This window comes from Neovison vison, chromosome 11 (assembly GCF_020171115.1).
Source record: "Neovison vison isolate M4711 chromosome 11, ASM_NN_V1, whole genome shotgun sequence".
NCBI classification, from domain to species: domain Eukaryota; kingdom Metazoa; phylum Chordata; class Mammalia; order Carnivora; family Mustelidae; genus Neogale; species Neogale vison.
In genome coordinates, this window is record NC_058101.1 from 152,721,960 (window position 1) to 152,740,073 (window position 18,114).

The 18,114-nt window shown below is 37.4% G+C and overlaps 1 protein-coding gene across 4 annotated transcripts in view; it reads left to right on the top strand.

Moving 5' to 3' along the window:
* Positions 1-18,114, top strand: part of MSRA (methionine sulfoxide reductase A) — a 437,171-nt gene that overhangs the window by 46,120 nt on the left and 372,937 nt on the right. The window contains exons 1-2 of one of the 4 annotated variants that reach the window (XM_044225042.1): positions 3,360-3,955; positions 4,156-4,230. The exons of 1 other annotated variant lie outside the window; for it this stretch is intronic. Coding sequence is in view for 1 of the 3 variants with exons in the window: in XM_044225041.1 (XP_044080976.1) it covers positions 4,363-4,372 (10 nt within the window). In the remaining 2 variants the exon portion in view is untranslated. Of the gene's footprint in view, positions 1-3,359; positions 3,956-4,034; positions 4,231-4,347; positions 4,373-18,114 lie in introns of those variants that run through there. 2 more of the 4 variants (XM_044225043.1, XM_044225041.1) reach the window with 2 other exon arrangements.

Here is an 18,114-nt window from a genome sequence, read left to right on the forward strand (position 1 = left end):
TTGGTCATGGTTTAAAATCCCTTGCATATGTTGCTGGATTCAGTTTCATAGTATTTTGTTGAGATTTTTTGCATTAATATCCATAAGGGATATTGGTCTGTAGTTTTCTTGCAATAACTTTATCTAATTTTTAAAATTGTTTTTCTTATTCTCTATTTCATTTATTTCCACTCTACTCTCTATAATTTCTTCATTGGTTATTTAGGAGTATTTTTTCCATATATTTGTGATTTTCCCCATCTTTTTCTCCTGTGATTGATTTCTATTTTGATTCCACTGTGGTTGGAGAAGTACCTTGTATGATTTCAATCTTTTTAAATTTATTGACACCAGCTTTATCACTTAATATATTGTCTGTTTTGGAGAATGTTCCATGCGTACTTGAGAAGACTGTGTATTCTGCTGTTGTTGAGTGGAGTGTTCTGTATATGTCTGTTGGGTCTAGTTGCTTTATAGAGCTGTTCAAGCTTCTGCTCCTTGATGATCTATGTAGTTGTCCCGGCTGTTATTTAAACTGGAGTATTGAAGTCTCCACTTATTATTGGAAAATTGTGTTTGTTGAATCGTCTGTTTCTTCATTCAATTATTTCATTTTTTCTTTATATATTTTAAGGCTCTTTGGTTATGGGTATATATGTTTATAATGGTTGCATCTTCTTGATGAATTTACCCTTTTATAATTATTAGATGTCTTTAGTAACAATTTTTATTTTAAATGCATTTTGTCTGATATTAGTATAACCATTCCAGTGTTCTTTTGGTTGCTGTTTGTGTGATGTATATTTTTATATATATATATATTTTCAACCTATTTGTGTTATTGAATCTGAAGTGTGTCTCTTGTAGACTGCACATAGTTGGATTATGTATTTTAAATCCATTCTGCCAATCTCTGTCTTTTAATTGGAGTCTTTAGTTCACTTAAGTTTATTGTGAATACTGATGATGTTGTATTTACTTCTGTCATTTTGCTGTTTTCCCTCTGTCTTTGTCTTTTTTTAATCTCTCTGTTCTTCCATTACTGCCTTTTCTGTGATTTTTTTTATGGTAACATTTTAATTCCCTTGTTTTCTTAGTGGTTGATCTTAACATTTTAATTTGTAACAATCTAATTCAGATTTATATCAACTTAATTTCAGTAGTATACAAAAACTTTGCTCCTATATAACTCTGTTTGATCTCTCCTTTATCCTGTTGTCACAGATACATCTTCACATATTGTGTGTCCATCAACATAGATTTATAATTATTGCTTTATGCTGTTGTCTTTCAAATCAGGTAGGAGAAAAAAAGTTATAAACAAAAAATACATTTATATATTTTTAATTTCTTATTTTTTTATTTTTTAAGTGGGGAAGGACAGAGGGAGAGAATCCTAAGCTGGGTATGAAGTCTGATCTCACAACACTGAGATTAGGACCTGAGCCAAAATAAGGAATCAGATACCTAACTGACTGAGCCACCCAGGCACCCCGTATTTATACTACTTTTATTATTTGCTTTCTGTGGTAACCTTTACTTGTGCTCTTTGTTTCTTCATGTGGATTTAAGTTACTGTCTAGTTTCCTTTCATTTCAGTCTGAAAGAAAAAGTTCTTTTAGTATTCCTTATGGGGAAGATCTACTAGCAATAAGTATTCTGTTTTTTGTTAACCTGGGAGCATCTTAGTGTCTCTTTGAGTTTTGAAGGTTGCTGATAAAGAACTACCAGTGGATTTTTTTTTCAGTCAGCCCTTTGACTCTATCATCCCACTGCTTTCTGGCCTCCATGGCTTCCAGTGAGCAATCAGCTGTTAATCTTATTGGGGCCCCTGACCTGTGAGGAGTCACTTCTCCCTGCTGCTTTTAAGATTCTTTCTTAGTCTTTAACTTTTTCAACCGTTTGATTATAAATTGCAAATCTACTGTCATCCTCCCCATGTCTCATCATCCTTATTTGGAAGTATTACACAGAACACTTCTGTTAGTGCTTCAGTTCAACACTTAAAATATTTTGTAGCAATTCTCTGATCTGTCAATTTACAATTTAGTAATATGTAGTTTTGTTTTTCTTTATCATAATTTCATAATTTTATGGAACTTCAGAGTGATATTTATGTGATCTAGTGCCATAATTTATTCACCTAATAGATTTATTGAGCACCTGCTTATGGAAGACTTTCAGTTTTCTTAGATAAGTGATACATGGTCCTGCCCAAGAATGGCTCATCTGTCTGGTGAAGGCCACATACTCAACTAACTACTATACAATTAGAGTAGAGGTATACTGAGTATAAGCAGAGTATTTTGGGACCACAGAGGAGGAAGTCACTGATTTTTATATTTGATAGAAGAACAAAGTGAGGGATGTACAGATTGAGCAATTTGGGACCTTGAGGTTACACACCTTAGAAAGACAGAAAGAACTAGAACCTACTATTCTGTTTTTTTTTCCATGAAACCATGGTGATTCTAGAGTATAGTTACTCCATATTTTCAAGCATCAAAGGTAAAAATGGTTTCTTAAATGAAATAGCAGAAAACGGTTTGTTAGAAGTCGATGCTGTTGGTGCTAGGATTTGGGTACCATAGATAGCTTCTTGTTTTCAAATGTATTAATTGGTCTGCAAAGGACAGGTAGATGTGTGAAGCACAGACTGACTCTTTTGTTTTAAAAGATGTGCATGCTATAAGTAAAAATAAACAGTATTTATTTGTACTTATTAATTGTAATGGTATGGATTTAGTAAACAAGTGACTATTTGAAACTTGAGGTTCAAATTATGAAAATATACTTAATTTCACTAAATCTACCCCTAAGTTAGTTCTTGCCCTTTTAATTGGTATTTATATTTTGAAAAGGATTCTCTTCCTCCTTCATATCCAGTAAAATTTTGGATGGGTACAGCTTATATTAGAATTTCCTTAATAATGGGATTTGCTGTTCAATCAGAATTATGTTCTTTTCCCATAGGCTAAAGCATGACTTATTTGGGCATACAGTTTTAATTTTAATCTGCATGCCTCCTTTTCTCTCCTCCCATGATTCTTTGCAGCAGGGCAAGGAAAAGCAAGTCTTATAAAAAGAAATACAGTATGTGGTGCTTATTAAAGTTACATACATCTCTTCTCACAGGAGAATTTTGATTTACTGCAGGTTGTGCATATGTCGCATATGGACATTTCTAGGGAACAGATTCCTTATCGCTGAACAGTGAATGGCTTCTAGTACTCCATTATTGCTCCGGGAACATGTTAGTAATGATTATGAAAGGTAGGATACCATGAAATCTGTAAGGTGATTTGGCAGAAGTCGATGCTGTTGGTGCCAGGATTTGGGTACCGTACCACAGTTTCCTGTTTTCAAATGTATTAATTGATCCGCAAAGGACATCTTTTGGAGACAAGAATTCAGACAGACTGGCACAGGCTGGACCTCCGCCAAGACTGCTCGGAAGGTTGCCATACTGGGAGCAAAAGAGTGAGAGAGAAAGAGAGAGAGGGAGAGGGAGAGAGAGAGGCAGAGGGAGAGCTGAGGAAAGAAAAAAAGGCAAGACTTGGCACAGCTCAGTCAAATCAGCTTCTTTTGTCTGCTTTCTCGGCTTGAGCTTCAGGAAAGAAAACCGTCCTGGGGTACAGAAAAACTCAGAACTTTTTGGTTTTCAAACTTAGAAGGCTTTTTAAGTCTCTTGGGCTATTTGAAAGTGTTGGTACATACAATGACGTTTAGTCACCAGTATTAAGGGAAATAAAAGCCTTTTTCAAAATGAAGCTTCCACAGTGTCCATGCATTTGGGAAATACTGTATTTGATTTTTTGCATGTATGATTACACCATGAGAGACAGGATTAATATAGAAGATGGCAAGGCAAATTTCTAATTAGAGAGAATATTAATTCTCTACAAAATAAAGTTTGTTCATCAGTACAAACCTGCTTTCAAATCAAATCAGACATCCTTCGGAATGTGTTCAGAACGTAAGTTTTTAGATTTTATTTTATTTTATTTTTTCCCATTTGTAGACATTCACGTTTCAAGGAGGCTTTCTAAGATTTTATGCAACCCAGCCAGGAAGTCAGAGTAAAAGTTGTTTTATCCATGTGTTTAAGAAAACGTTTTCTTAAAGCAACAGCTTTTATTTCTGCTGCTTCATGCTGTCCTAAACTACATCCCCCAGCAATGACTGACAACACTGAAGACCAGAAAGGCAAGCTGAAGACACCAGACTTCGTGTGAAGGGCAAACAAGAAATGTGAGCTTGGTCATTATTTTTGTGTGTGTCTTTGCTCTGAACCAGTTTTTGGAGGTGGGTGGGGAGGTGGGTGGGGAGGTGTCTATGTCTCAAAGATGTGTGCGATTAGGGGATTCTCATTGTGAGAAGAAAATGATAAAAGGTAATTTTTATGATGTTGGCAGAAAATGGCTGGGAATGGGAGAGAATAGAAATTTAATCTTTTGGATAAGAAGTAGCAAGCTGTGTTTGCAGTTCTTGGAGAAAAATTCCATTATTTTTAGTTGATTAGATTGTATAATTAAACGATTACTATAGCTTGGCTCTCTCAAAATGTTTTAAGTAGAAAGAAAATCTAGAAAGTTCATGGAATTGCTTTTCAATATTACCCAGTATTTTACTTGGATACATACTTTAAATCTAATTTCTTAATAATAAAGTTTCTATTAGGCCTGGTTATGGTTCGATTGTGATAGTTCTGCTCTTAAAAATCAGCATTATTATAGGAGAGGTTAACTGTAAGGCACGTATTTTTGTGGACCACCCTCGTTGTCAGTAAGTATTGCTGTTTCTAAAGAAGAGAGTTTGACTTGTAGCATTAAGTTATGACTTCCTATGATAATATATGTTCTTTTTATTTCATATACTAAAAGGATACAGGGAAATCGTATGTATATTCAAATAAGTACTAATCATTTTGGGTAGTATAAAAGACTGCTCCATGCTTTTGTTTTGAGCATGTAATCATGGATTTGTTAATCCTTTCACAAAAAAATTTTTTTTGTTGTTTATAGCTTTATATTACGGCGCGCCTTAAATGATCAATTGTTTAAAATGGTTTTTGTGGTATCATAGTGACATACATCAGCAGTTCTGAGAATGGCATTTAATATTCAAATATGAGTTAAAAATTTGTGAGATCTAATACAGGTGTTTGCATAGTTCAGCTTAAGTGTTCCCTTCAACTTTTTCAGTAATCAACATTTTGATCTTCAGTAAAATGAAATCACTTAGTGTTCACATGGGTTGCCAAAATGACAACCTTTGTTTTATAAGCTTCTTTATACACCACCTCGCTGATACTCCTAAAATGGACGCCAAGACATAAAAGACATGCTGATAGGCACTGGGAAGGAGATGCTTGCATGGCTACAGTCTTCCTGTTGAACTGCTTACAGGATCCTTCACGCCCATGCTAGCAACCAACAATATAGGACACAAAAAGAAAGTTCAGCAGATAAGTTTAAATTAGAGCTACGCTTTCATTCCGACCATCTTATTACCGATTTATATTTACTTTCATTTACTTTTTAAACATTTAACGTAACCTCTCGTCATTTAAGTTTGCTAAATATGTGACTTCTTTAGTTTATCTGAGACCATTTTTCCTCAAAGTTAAAAGAATAATTTGCTAGCTTATTTCAGAACTTCTTCACAGCGAACTCAGTGAGAATAAACTGATCTTATGCCCAGACTATTTTATGTCCAGTTGTTTTCTGACAGGATAATAAGAAATAAGTGAATTAGAAAACAAAGATGTCAGAACACACCTTAAGGAATATTAAATTTTTCGGTAGTGGTAAAGCTACATTTTATGGTGTTTATTAGACTTAAGATTTGATAATAAATATTAGATGTTATACCTAATAAAGTTTTTTACTAATATATTCTCTCTGGCCTACTTGTTACATATCCTAAAATGAAAAAAGTCCCATATTAAAGCGTTCCTTGTTAACTGGGTGTAAAACAGGCACTCCTTTGTACAATCTTTTTTAAGAGGTATGTTTAAAAATTGTTGATTACATTTTCAAACACAAGCATTTAGGCTTAACATGAGGCATTTTTCTTTACTTTTAGACCTTTTATTATACAAACACATTGATGTTTAGGCTGTGAATTATTTCCATATCAGTATTAATATTTCAAATCTTAAGGTGTGTAAATACTAGTAGTATGATTGTAAATGAACTCTGTCTCAGCATCTATTCATTATAGTTTGAATTGTAGATTTTGAAGTAGAATTATTAAGACAGATATGGATTAATACTTAACTGCTACTTGATACCTATTATTCAGTCCCATTTAGACGTGATACCTGAACATGCAAGCACATAATTCTATAAACTAGTGGAAACCTCTTAGGGGGCCTTAGCCCAGCATTTTATAATTATTCAGTCATTTTTTCATTCATTGAGCAAATGTTTATTGAGTACCCACTTAAGCATGCTAATATTTTATTGACGAAGTTATTTTGGGTAACAGGGAAGGAAACCACATGCATGGACGAAACAGAGCATAGATTTAAAAGAGAAGCCCAGAAGCCTAGATAGAAAAGAGCAGCACTGTAGTGAGATGTATTTCAATAGATTAAGGTATGTTAACTTCCATTGTACAATATACGTATCAGAGTGTTGTTATAAAACCTCAGGAGATCAGCTGTTGTCCATACGGCTCTGGGAACTTTGTTGGGCCATTCTTCAGGTTGCTGCATCTTATTGGTCAAAAAGCTTCAGTTGTTCAAGTCTTCTGAGGGACGTGTACAGTAAGCAACTCAGATGTCGTGAGAAAGAAATCAAATAGGGAGGCTTGGACCACGGCTCATGTGCTAGGTTTTACAGATACCAAAGTAGGTGTCATTGAACTTTTGAAGATGTGGCTGCAGCATAAAGCAGCGACCTCTTTGTAAGGGATTTTTGTTTTTCTTTGTTTCCCTTTCTGAGAAAGAGAAGAGGAGGCCAATCTCACACCTGTAAGTGAGGGTGGCGCTTATGAAATAAGTGTGCTAGGGGGCTGTGTAGTCTAAGCACACCAGTTAGTTTACTTTCCGCGTTGCCTAGTGTTTTGTTTTGTTTCCTTAGTTTTGTTCACTACTATAAAGGCTCATAAGGATGATACATCTCTTGACTCTAGGCACGAGTGAGCTTTTAACTTGATGCACTAACTTTATTCCATGTAGTTGTTCTTTTCTATGAGAAGGAGGTATAGATTCACATTCTTAAGAGGAAATGAGTCACATGAACCAGGGAGGTGAGCTCGGAGGTTGTGGTGGTGGCCATAGCCTGTGTCAGGGCTGGTGGCAGGTGGAATGAGATAAGAAATGTTTCAGGTAGGAACTGATGAAGTAATTCAACAAATATTCCCAGAGGGCCTACTCTGTGCCAGGCCCCATGCTGGATGTAGGGGAGACAAAGATGTAATTTCTCCCCATAAGGAATTCGTAGTTGTGGGGAGGGGAAGGATAAGAATAATCAGTAAATGTGTATCTCTTTATAGCTTACCAATGTTTTCACCTGTATCTCATCAATCCTAGCGACAGCACCTAACACTGGCACATAACGGCCATGCAATATGGACTCATTGAAGGAATAAACCAAGTTTTGAAGCAGATTTTCTTCTTGAGGCTTATTTGATTAAGAAAACTTTTTCTCATTATGGTTGAGGAGCAAAACGCAGTAGTTTGCTTTGAATCTGAGTCTGTGTTGCTGGTTATGTGTTTAGAGGGAGTGGCATATAGGGCTACATTTTCTGTGACTGAGTTGGAACCCCTGAGGTAACCATTGGAGACAATATAAAAGAAGAACTTGACTGGTGCACAATGGCTCCCAACGCTCATTCCCTTCCTGGCAGCCCTCCATTGTCTTACATTCTCCTTTTCATTTCCCCAAGGGATCCCAGAGCTGTAGGCCATGGTGGTGTGGCTTAGGCATGGAGCAGGCCAACGGACTGTCTGACACTTGATCTTAGCCAAAAGGCCGAGAAGCGATCGGACTGTCTGACAAGTTGGAAATCTTCCTTATGCGTTCCTTGTGGGAAGAAGCCTGAGGGGATTATGGTGAAGGAAACTTGTGGAGAGTTGAGGGCACTGCTCAATAGCTGGCTTCAGTCCTGCCAATAATTTTACTAAGAGAGTGAGAGTAGATGTGAGATCTTGAGGTTAGATTAGAGTATCGAAAACAATCAGCATTGAGAGTGTGATACAACATCATGAAGAGTTGCTGAGGCCAGTTCATGGTGAACAGCATCTATTTAGGTCTCTCTCTAGGGGCAGAGTCAAGACCACTGTGTATAATTATGAAATTCAGGCCAACTTTCCTGCTTAAGCCCTGTGCCTTGATCTGCTGGAGGAAGGTACAAAGTCACCCAGGTACAAGTGGTGGCCCTGGAGGGAGTGTGCATGGGGGTGAATCCAGGCTTGGAATTAGAATAGCAGGAACTGAGGAAGGTCAGAGGATGTGGGCAAAGGAGGGTAGCATTCCAATATTTGCCTGTGGGATCCAGGTCGGATAGGAAATGTGATCGGTGGGGTTCCAGAGAACATGGTGAAATAAGGAGAAGTGGGTATATAGAAATTTTAGTAAAGGGAAAGAAAAGGTTCAGAGAATACTAAAGTTAGGAATTTATTCTGAAACCCAGTAGGTCATGAATAACAGCACCAACTATAACGTGTGACTTGATTTTGTCACTGGTTGTGCCAAGATTATTTTATTTCTCTAGAAGTAATTGTGGAAAAGGAGAGAAGTTACCTGTTTGTGTTCTGTATTCTACCATGTTTTAAGAATTACAAATTTCTCTTCTGTTTTATAGCTAAGAATCTCTTGCTCCAATATAATTAGGATCATCTAATGATCTGCAGTTTTGTAGAAAATATTTTAAAGTTCAGGTTTTGAAGAACTAGTCCCTCTGTAGTGATGCCATCCTTTTTCATTCCATAGATCAGTGCCATTCATATCTTCTTCTCTGCTGGCCACTGTGAGTTATTTCCCCTTGCTTGAAAAGATAAAATTGTTCCCAGAGACTCCGGAGTGCTTTATCCTAGTCCTTCCACCATCATGGGTTAGAGACAATGGGCTTCAGAGTCTTACCAGCGTCAGTTTGATTTAGACTACATTTTTTACTTTTTGAACATTGGTCTAGTTATGCAAACCCAGTTTCTTCATGTGTAAAACAGATCATGCTATCTTCCTCAAAGTCAGTTGAGAAGAGACATAAGGAAATATCTACAAAGCTCTTAGTGTACTCCCTGATATATAGCAAGTGCTGAACAAATAGTAGATACTATTCTTTTTTGTTGATTTCGGTTAAAATTTAAAAAAATTGTAGTAAAAATATATAACATAAACTTTACCATCTTAACTATTTTTAAGTCCAGAGTTCAATGGCAGTAAGCCCATTCACATTGTGTAGTCATCATCACCATCCATTCACAGAACTCTTCTTGTAAAACTGAAACTCTGTACCCATTGAATGACAGCTTCTCATTTTCCCTTTCCTCTAGTCCCTGGCAGCCACTATTCTGCTTCCTGTCTCTGTGAATTTGACTGCTTTAAGCACCTGATGTAAGTGGAACCATATAGTGTTTGTCCTTTAGTGACTGGGTATTTTACTTAGCACCACATTCTCAAGGTTCAGTCATGTTGTAGCATGTGTCAAATCTCCTTCCTTTTTAAGGCTGAATGATATTTCATTGTGCATATAGACTTTTTTTTTTAAACCCCTTCTGTTGATGGACCCTTGGTTGTTTCCACCTTTTGGCTGTTGTAAATAATGCTGCTTTGAGCATGGGTGTACAAATAATCTGTATGAGTCTTTGCTTTCAGTTCTTTTGGCTATAGGCCCCCAAATGGGATTACTGAATCAATAGGCAGTATTAGCACTTGTAACGGGTTATATTTTTGAAAAACTTGTAAGCTGGAGTGATGTAAATTGACTTTGACTTTTCAGCATAGATAATGGTAAAGTAGGAGGTTATAGACTATGAGCTCATGATGTCTAGCTTTTTTTTTTTTTAAATAACCCAAATGCCACATTGATCATCTCTAAATTATTTTCTAGTGGAGTTTTACATGGTATGTTAACCAAGGCACTACTCTAATCACTGACATAAAATAATACTTATATAGTATCATGGAATGTGATTGTCATATTTAATTTTAACACAAAGTTTCTTAGCCTTCTTACCATTTCTGTTTGCCATTCTTTTAGGGTAAGTCTACTGGTAACAAGTCTTTTAAGTTTTCCTTCGGCTGAGAATGTCTTGATTTCCCTTTTTCCTGAAGGATATTTTTGCTGGATATAGAATTCTAGGCTGACAGTTCCCTTTTTTTTTCAACACTTGAAAAATGTTGTACCACTTTCTTCTGCCTCTGTGGTTTCTGGTGAGAAATCTGATGTTATTTCAGTTGTTTTTTGCTTCTAGGTAAGATGATATTTCTTTCTCACTACTTTCAAAAATTTTCTTTTTGTCTTTAGTTTTCAAAGAGTTTGATTGTGATGTAGCTTGCCATGGATTTCTTTGGATTTATCCTGGGTTCACTCAGCTTCTTGAATATGTAGACTTATGTATTTTGCCATTAAAAAAAAATTATTTATTTATTTTTAAGTAATCTCTGGACCCAATGTGGGTCTTAAACTTACCACTCTGAGATCAAGAGTTGTGTGCTGTTATGACTGAGCCAGCCAGGTGTCCCTGTCTTTTGCCAGATTTGCAAATTTTCAGCCACATTTGAGTAATTTTTTAAGGTTTGCACTCTTTCTCTTTTCCTTCTAGGTCTTGTGATGATATGATGATAGATCTTTTGTTATAGTCTTCCAAGTGCTTGACACTGATCATTTTTTTTTTTATTCTATTTTTTTCTTTGTTGTTTAGATTGGGTAATTCCTGTTGTTCCTATCTTCAGGATCACTGATTCTTTTCTCTGTTATCTTCATTCTGCTATTGAGCCCACCTAGTGAGTTTTAATTTCAGTTAATGTATTTCATCTGTTCTTTCTTTGCTGAGACTTTCTATATTTTCATTTGTTTCATGTCTGTTCATAATTGCTTATTGAAACTTTTTTTTCTGACGGCTGCTCTAAAAATCCTTCTCAGGTAATTCCAATAGCTGTGTACTGGGATCAGCTGATAGTCTTTTCTTATTCAAGTTGAAGTTTTCCTTGTCCTTGGAAGGATAAGGAATTTTGATTATATCCTGGATATTTTGGGTATTATGAGACTCTCGGTCTTATTTCAATCATGTGTGTGTGTTTTAAGGATTTATTTATTTACTTGAGAGAGCAAGCAGGGGTGTGCATGTACATGTGAGATGTGAGTGTGGGGGGGAGGGGCAGAGGGAGAGGGAGAGAAAATCTCAAGCTGAGTGTGGAGCCCAACACAGGGCTTGATCCTATGACCCTGAGATCATGACTGGAGCCAAAATGAAGAATCAGGTGCTTAACTCACTGTGCCACCCAGGTGCCCCTAAATCTTCCATTTTAATAGACTCCACTGACACCATGTCTGCAGGGGAAAAGCGAGCACTTCATTATTGCAAGGTGGGGATGGAAGTCCAGGTTCCTCATTGGCCTTTATTTACAGCGTGTTGGGGGAGGGGTGCCTTGTTACTGCCTTTTAAAATTCAGGTTCCCCATTGGTGATACTCTTATTTAGATTGCTAGTTTTGTGGTGAAATAGCCTGAATAGTCTCTGAACTGTTACCCTTAAATTTAGCTTCTATTGTTGGTGCTATTTGTGTTTTTTTTTTTTTCCCTAAAATTTATTTATTTGACAGACAGAGATCACAAGCAGGCAGAGAGAGATGGGGGAGAAGCAGGCTCCCTGCTGAGCAGAGAGCCCGATTCGGGGCTCGATCCTAGGACCCTGAGATCATGACCTGAGCTGAAGGCAGAGGCTTTAACCCCCTGAGCCACCCAGGTGCCCCGCTATTTGTGTTTAATAAGTTATTTCATGATGTTTAAGTTCTCACTAGCCCTCTCTAATCATCTGCTTCCCTGGGATTAGTATCTGTTTACTGTTACCCATTGAATAAAAGATTGAAGTGAAGAAACAAGATTATATTTTTTACTTTATTAACTTTGAAATTTATTTTTTAAAGAAGAGAAAAACCTACCTGGGCAAGGTTTCCATTTTTCCCATTAATAATATGCTGGCTTTTATCAAGACTCTTACAATTTATTTTTAGAAGAGGTCAGTATATTAGAAATCGTCAGAAGAAATGGATTTGACAGAAGGCTTGAAGTAATGCAGTGATAAGTGTTTCATTTCATTTGCTAACTCACCTGTGGTTTCAGGTTGACAATGTAGACCTTAAAGATGATGCGTATGGCTTTAGAATACCAGATTTTTGAGATGCCCAGTGGTCATCTGTGGTATCGTAATGACAGTACCAGATCCCAGTACTGAATCACTTACTAAAGGGGTGATCTTGGGAAAAACGCTGAAGCTCTAAAAGTTGACTTTTCCTCTCAGAAGAATGGGTGTTATAATACCTGAATTGAAGATTGTAAAGAATAGTCAACGAGGTAATACCTGAAAGCAATTTAACTGATATTACAAATGGGAGAGATAATTATCTAGTCTAGCTACTACAAGCATATGACTATGGTGGGTTAAGGATAATGCACCTGATTCTGTATGATTTCCAGGGCTCTGTGCCAAGAGATTATGGGTTATATACATGTGTCTTTAAAACACTTAAAAACTCTTAATTATGAAAACTTTAAAGTACCTAGCAAAGTACTGAATAAGACAGAGTGAATACCCATGTACTTATTATACAGAACTAACAAATGCTGTATTTATTTGCTCCAGATCTTTTTTTTTTAAAAGAAAATAAAATATTCAGAATATAACTAAAGCCCTATCCTTCCATCCCTGAAATTGGTGTAGAACATTTCTATGTACATTTTTGTAATATTACAACATGTATAGGTAACCATACACATTGTTACTGTTGTTTTGGATAATTTAAAACACATATAAAATGATTTTATACCGTGGCTGTCTTTTTGCAGATGAGATTAGATCTTTCTGAGATTGATCTGTGTTGCTACTACAGGTCTGATGCCACAGAGCTTTTCATTTTGGTTTATCCATTCTTCTGTTGTAGACATTTCATTTTTGCCTTGTGCTAACTGTGCTATCATGAACACCTTGCACATGTCTTCCGTACATTTTTGCGATATCTAGGGGAATTACCTAGAAATGGAATTGAGTTGCCAAATATGTTAACTTTACTTAATAATGCCAGATTATTCTTCAAAGCATTTGTACCAGTTAACATTACGGCACTGTCCTATATCTGTTATCTCCTATGTCTTTGCTAGTACTTGTTGGTATCAGACTTTGACATTTTGTCAATCTGGTGTACAAGAAATATTTTGTTATTTAAATTTGTGTACCTGATTACTTAGGTTGTGCATCCTTTTATATTGACAATTTAGATTACTTTTTCTGTACATTCTCTATTCCTATCCTTTGCACATTTTTCTTTTCAGTTGTCTTATTTTTATTAGTTAGCAGTATGTTTATACGCCAGCACTTTATTATACAAGGTAAAATATCTGCCTAACCTTTGATTAGTTTATTTTCCTTACAGCAACTTTTGAAATCAGCTATGTTATGTGTTTGAAAAATTAGAATACTTTGATTTTTTTATTCTCAAAGGTGGTTTTAGTAATAATACTTACAATAATCCATGCTTTTGGATGTGGCAGAGAGGGCTAATGAGGCTAATATTTCTTTGAATGAACTAGAATTTTATCCCCTTAATTAATATCTAGAGGATAAAGTTGCTTAATTTTCACATAGGCTTTTAGTCAGTTGAAATCAATGGGCAGATTCCGAGTTTCTGAGCACCAGTTATTGAATAAATGACTATTGTGACGTTTTGTTATTTGCAGAACTCCTATAGCACACCGGTAACTTGGGCACATTCCCATTGCATCAGCAGCGTTAGCAAATTGGAGTTCTTGGGCCCTCCGAAAGAATGTTCTGTTGATCTTATTACAGTGATTTCTATACAGTGAATAAACGCGCTGCAGTAAGCGCTTTCTCCTTTCCCTAACCAGTCCTCTTGCTAACAAAATAACTTAATTGAGAAATTCAAACTGTTGGGGCAAGTGGAATTGAGTTGTGGCTGAGGCTCCTTGGGTATCTTTTGTGGTGCAATCAAGTAGCACTTATTCAACAACTTTCCTTGCTATCCCGCCTAAAAAAAAAATCCCACCTAATCTCCCAAATCACTTTGCGAAACAAAAGGACACACAGAAGATTGAGAAACCAGGAGGATTGGGGGCCGTGCTGGGTGTTGTATACCGAGCCCTCCCTCTCCTTTCCCTGCTGGTTACTGTTTAGATGTAACGGCTTCGATAATTACATATAATTATATATCTGTTTTAAAATTGGATGTGAAAGTATGCTGTCTTCACTTTACTGACAGGCGTTGGGTTGTTCAAGCCATTTGGCACCAGTGCCTGTGGGAGGGTAGTTTGCTGTGAGCAAGTGTAGGTGGGCAGAGTTCTAGGTAGAAATGGAGAACTGGTGGAAGACTGGACTTGCAAATCCAAATCTTAAGGAAGAGCTCCTGGTCTGGAGTTTGCAGATTTGCCTTTCTTAAGGGCAGTGGCCGTGTGCTTGGCTCAGTGCGTGTTTGCCTCAGGATGCTTGCTATTTTGTATGGTGAATGAGCCTCCCGACCACAGGGAAACTAGCTGAATGTTCTGTTCCTGGTGGAACGTGGGTCATACTTCCTTCTCCCACTTACTGAAATCTTTACTGGAATCAGCAGTTGGTATCAGATCCCATCTCTGTACTACCCCTTCATGATTTAAAAATTTTATGGAAATCTTCAATAAAGAATGTGTGAAAAGAGTAACTGTCCTCTATTTAATTACAATTTCTGTTTTTCCTATTTACCCACATTACCACAGCCCTTTGAGGAACATACACACACACACACACAGAGTCCACATCTCAGGTGAGAAATTGAGGCTCAGAGAGGTGAAGTGCTGGCTTAGTGACACTGCAGCTCACATCAAGTCTTCTGCCTCCTAGTGCCTTGTTCATTCCATTATTTGGCATTTGTTCACTCCATGATGGGGTCACTAGAAGAGCAGCTTCCTGCTATTACAGGTGCCCTTCCCATGTATACCTGGGACCACCTACTTAGGTAAATCCTCTACCATTCATTCATTCAGGTGGTCAGTCCATCATTCATTTAATATCTGAGTGTCAGTTAGAGCTCAGTGATGATGATACAGTACTGGGCACAACCTACATACTGCCTTCATGGAGCTTATCATACGGAGGCAAAGAGAGACTGCAGCTAAATTCAATCAAGTGTAATGACAGCTATGACAGGAGAAGAGGGTCCTCCTTGAAAAGCCCTTCTTTTTTTCTTCAACATAAAGGGAGATTAGAAAAAAAAAGATTTTATTTATTTATTTGGCAGAGAGAGACACAGCCAGGGAGGGAACACAGCAGAGGGAGTGGGAGGGGAGAAGCAGGCTTCCCGCTGAGCAGGGAGCCCCATGCAAGGCTCCATCCCAGGACCGTGGGATCATGACCTGGGTGAAAGGCAGACGCTTAACTACTCAGCCACCCAGGCACCCCAACATAAAGGGAGATTTAAAATTCAAATATTTTAAAGAACATGGACCTCTTGGAATGTGAAACTCTTTTGAAGTTTTTTTACTATGAGACTGAGTAGAGAGCCATAAAATAAACAAAGACTCCTGATTTTAGAATGCTGGAGATAATTTAGTTTGCTGCTTTGTAGCCAAACCAATGGGAATCTGCTTTTTTTTTTTTAGCCTTCTGAGGAGGAAAACTAGAATTTCTGTGCAGCAGTGCTCCATGCTAAACAGCACCTAGCAAAGAGGGGCATAATAAATTATTCTGTGGGTCTCTGACTCAGAACATTCTCCACGCTTAATCTTCCACCTGGATTCCTTTTAATGCTTTGGAATAACAGATCAGTGGAGATGAGCTTTGTTTGGCTATTTCTGGATGTAAGTGTTAGGGGAAAAAAAGAAAAAGGAAAAGAAAACCACAAAAACCCAATGTGCAGTTTAAATAAAGAAAAATGAGTTTTACTTCCAAGAGAGCTTTTGCCATTTTATTAATGCTTATTCTCCTTCGGAGAGCTCATTATTGAACAGAGTGTAACTGTAGTTTACCGTGGTGAATGTGTCTTGTCTGGGCCAGGGGATGAATTAGAGCACTGATAAAGGCCAGAGGAGCGGGCGGAACTATACCTAAATTACCCCGAGATAGTTGCCAAGCTATTCGACTTTTTTTTAAAGACCTCCAGAGAGCATCCTTAATCGCCTCTGGTTTCCCTTTCCAGTGTTTAATACCTTTGCTGTCAGGAAATTCTTCCTCATATTTAACCCAATTTTCCCTTGCCACAGTTCGATCCCATTTCTCTCGTTGTCCTTGGTGGAGACAGAATAGCGGGTCATTATCTTGTTGGTAATATCCTTAACATCCTTGAAGGGCATCAGGAAGTTTCTCCTAAGCGTATGTGAAATGAAACCTATTCCTTTTCGCTCTTCCCCACTCCTCTTCTCATGGGTCCTCTATTAAAATATAATCTTTGACATTCTGCACTTAAGTAAGTATCTGATCTGAATACTCACATCAGTCCTTTCTTGAGGCATCCATTTGATCCTGTTTTTACTCAAAGAGGAAGATCATCTTGTCTCTGGCCTTGCTATTGGTTCATTCAGCTTGACTGCCCTTTGCTCCCCTCGCTCTAGGTGTGAGGTGCCCGTCTAGAGGCTGAAGGGGATGTGACAAGGAGTTCCTGTCTCTGACTTCCACGTACAAGGAGGGACCCTAATGCTTCTCACCACTCATGGTCTCTCCATAGACTGATTTCATGGATTGGGCTTGCTGCTTTCTCTTGTTCATGAACACATTTGATTCCAGTTTACATTTTATTATATTGGAATTTCCATCAACCTAACATCCTCAGAAAGATATGGTGTATCAGTAAAGTTGACAATATCATGCTATCAATATGCCCCTCCCTCTTGATTTAATTTTATGGGTGCCACAAGGGAAATTGGAACATCCAAACTTTGTATACAGAACTGATGGGTGAACATGTCTGTTGTCCATTGGGCTTCTGTACCATCCTCACAAGGGGGTGTGACTGATCTTTGATCTCCCCAGCACTCAGAAATGTGTGACATGTTTTAAGCGAACTTAGTGACTACTGGTTGGTTGTCAAATGAGTTATTGGGAAATTTGCTTTATTTTGTTGTTTTTGGTTTCTCTCTCCTTATTCCTTTCACCTAAACACAAAAGCAGCTCAGAGCTTTTGCCTGGCTGCCAGTGTGGGCAGCCCTCCCACCTCGGCTGCCAGGCTTTTAGCAGATGAAATAAAAATCTATTTATAACTGGTCTCTGATGGATTTCCTCCCTACCTGTGGTAGTGCTCCATCAGCAGGTGTACTGAACAGATGGAGAAGGGTTTTTAATTTTTTCAGTTCAATTAGATCAACTCTCCAGGTTCAGACCAGCACATTCCCTTTCTTACTTAGTTTCTTCCTCTTGGCATTAAAATCGTTGAGCATAGCAAAACACAAATTAAGACCAGGAGATACAATGCATATAGTGCCTGCCTTTAAAATAAGTACTCTGGCAAAGGAACCACATTTGACATCAGACAGTATATCAGTTTTAATCCTTCTCTCCCTAGCACTTAATTTTAATGTTAATAGAATTAATATTTGGAGTACTAAAATGCCGAAGTGTATGCATGCTTTCCTTTTCCTTGTCATGTGCTTTCAGCATTTGAATTTACACATTTTGAAAATATACCGTGCTGTTTTTCAAGAGCAGTTTGTCTCTGATAGTAGTTCAGTATATATTGTGAAGAACTGAAATGAGGAACTGAAGTCATTACTTTCATGAAGTTCACTTGCCATCTTTTCCCACCGATGGTCGAATTGTCCAGGGTAGTGATGAAACGGTAGCATGCAGTCCAAAACCAGTCTGAATGTGACCTTACTTAGCTCTGGATTTTACCATCACTAGCCAGTGAAAGATAGGTTACCATAATTTCTGACTTCAACATATTTATGGGTATGTTCTACTTGACACCTTTGCCCTCAGTAGGTT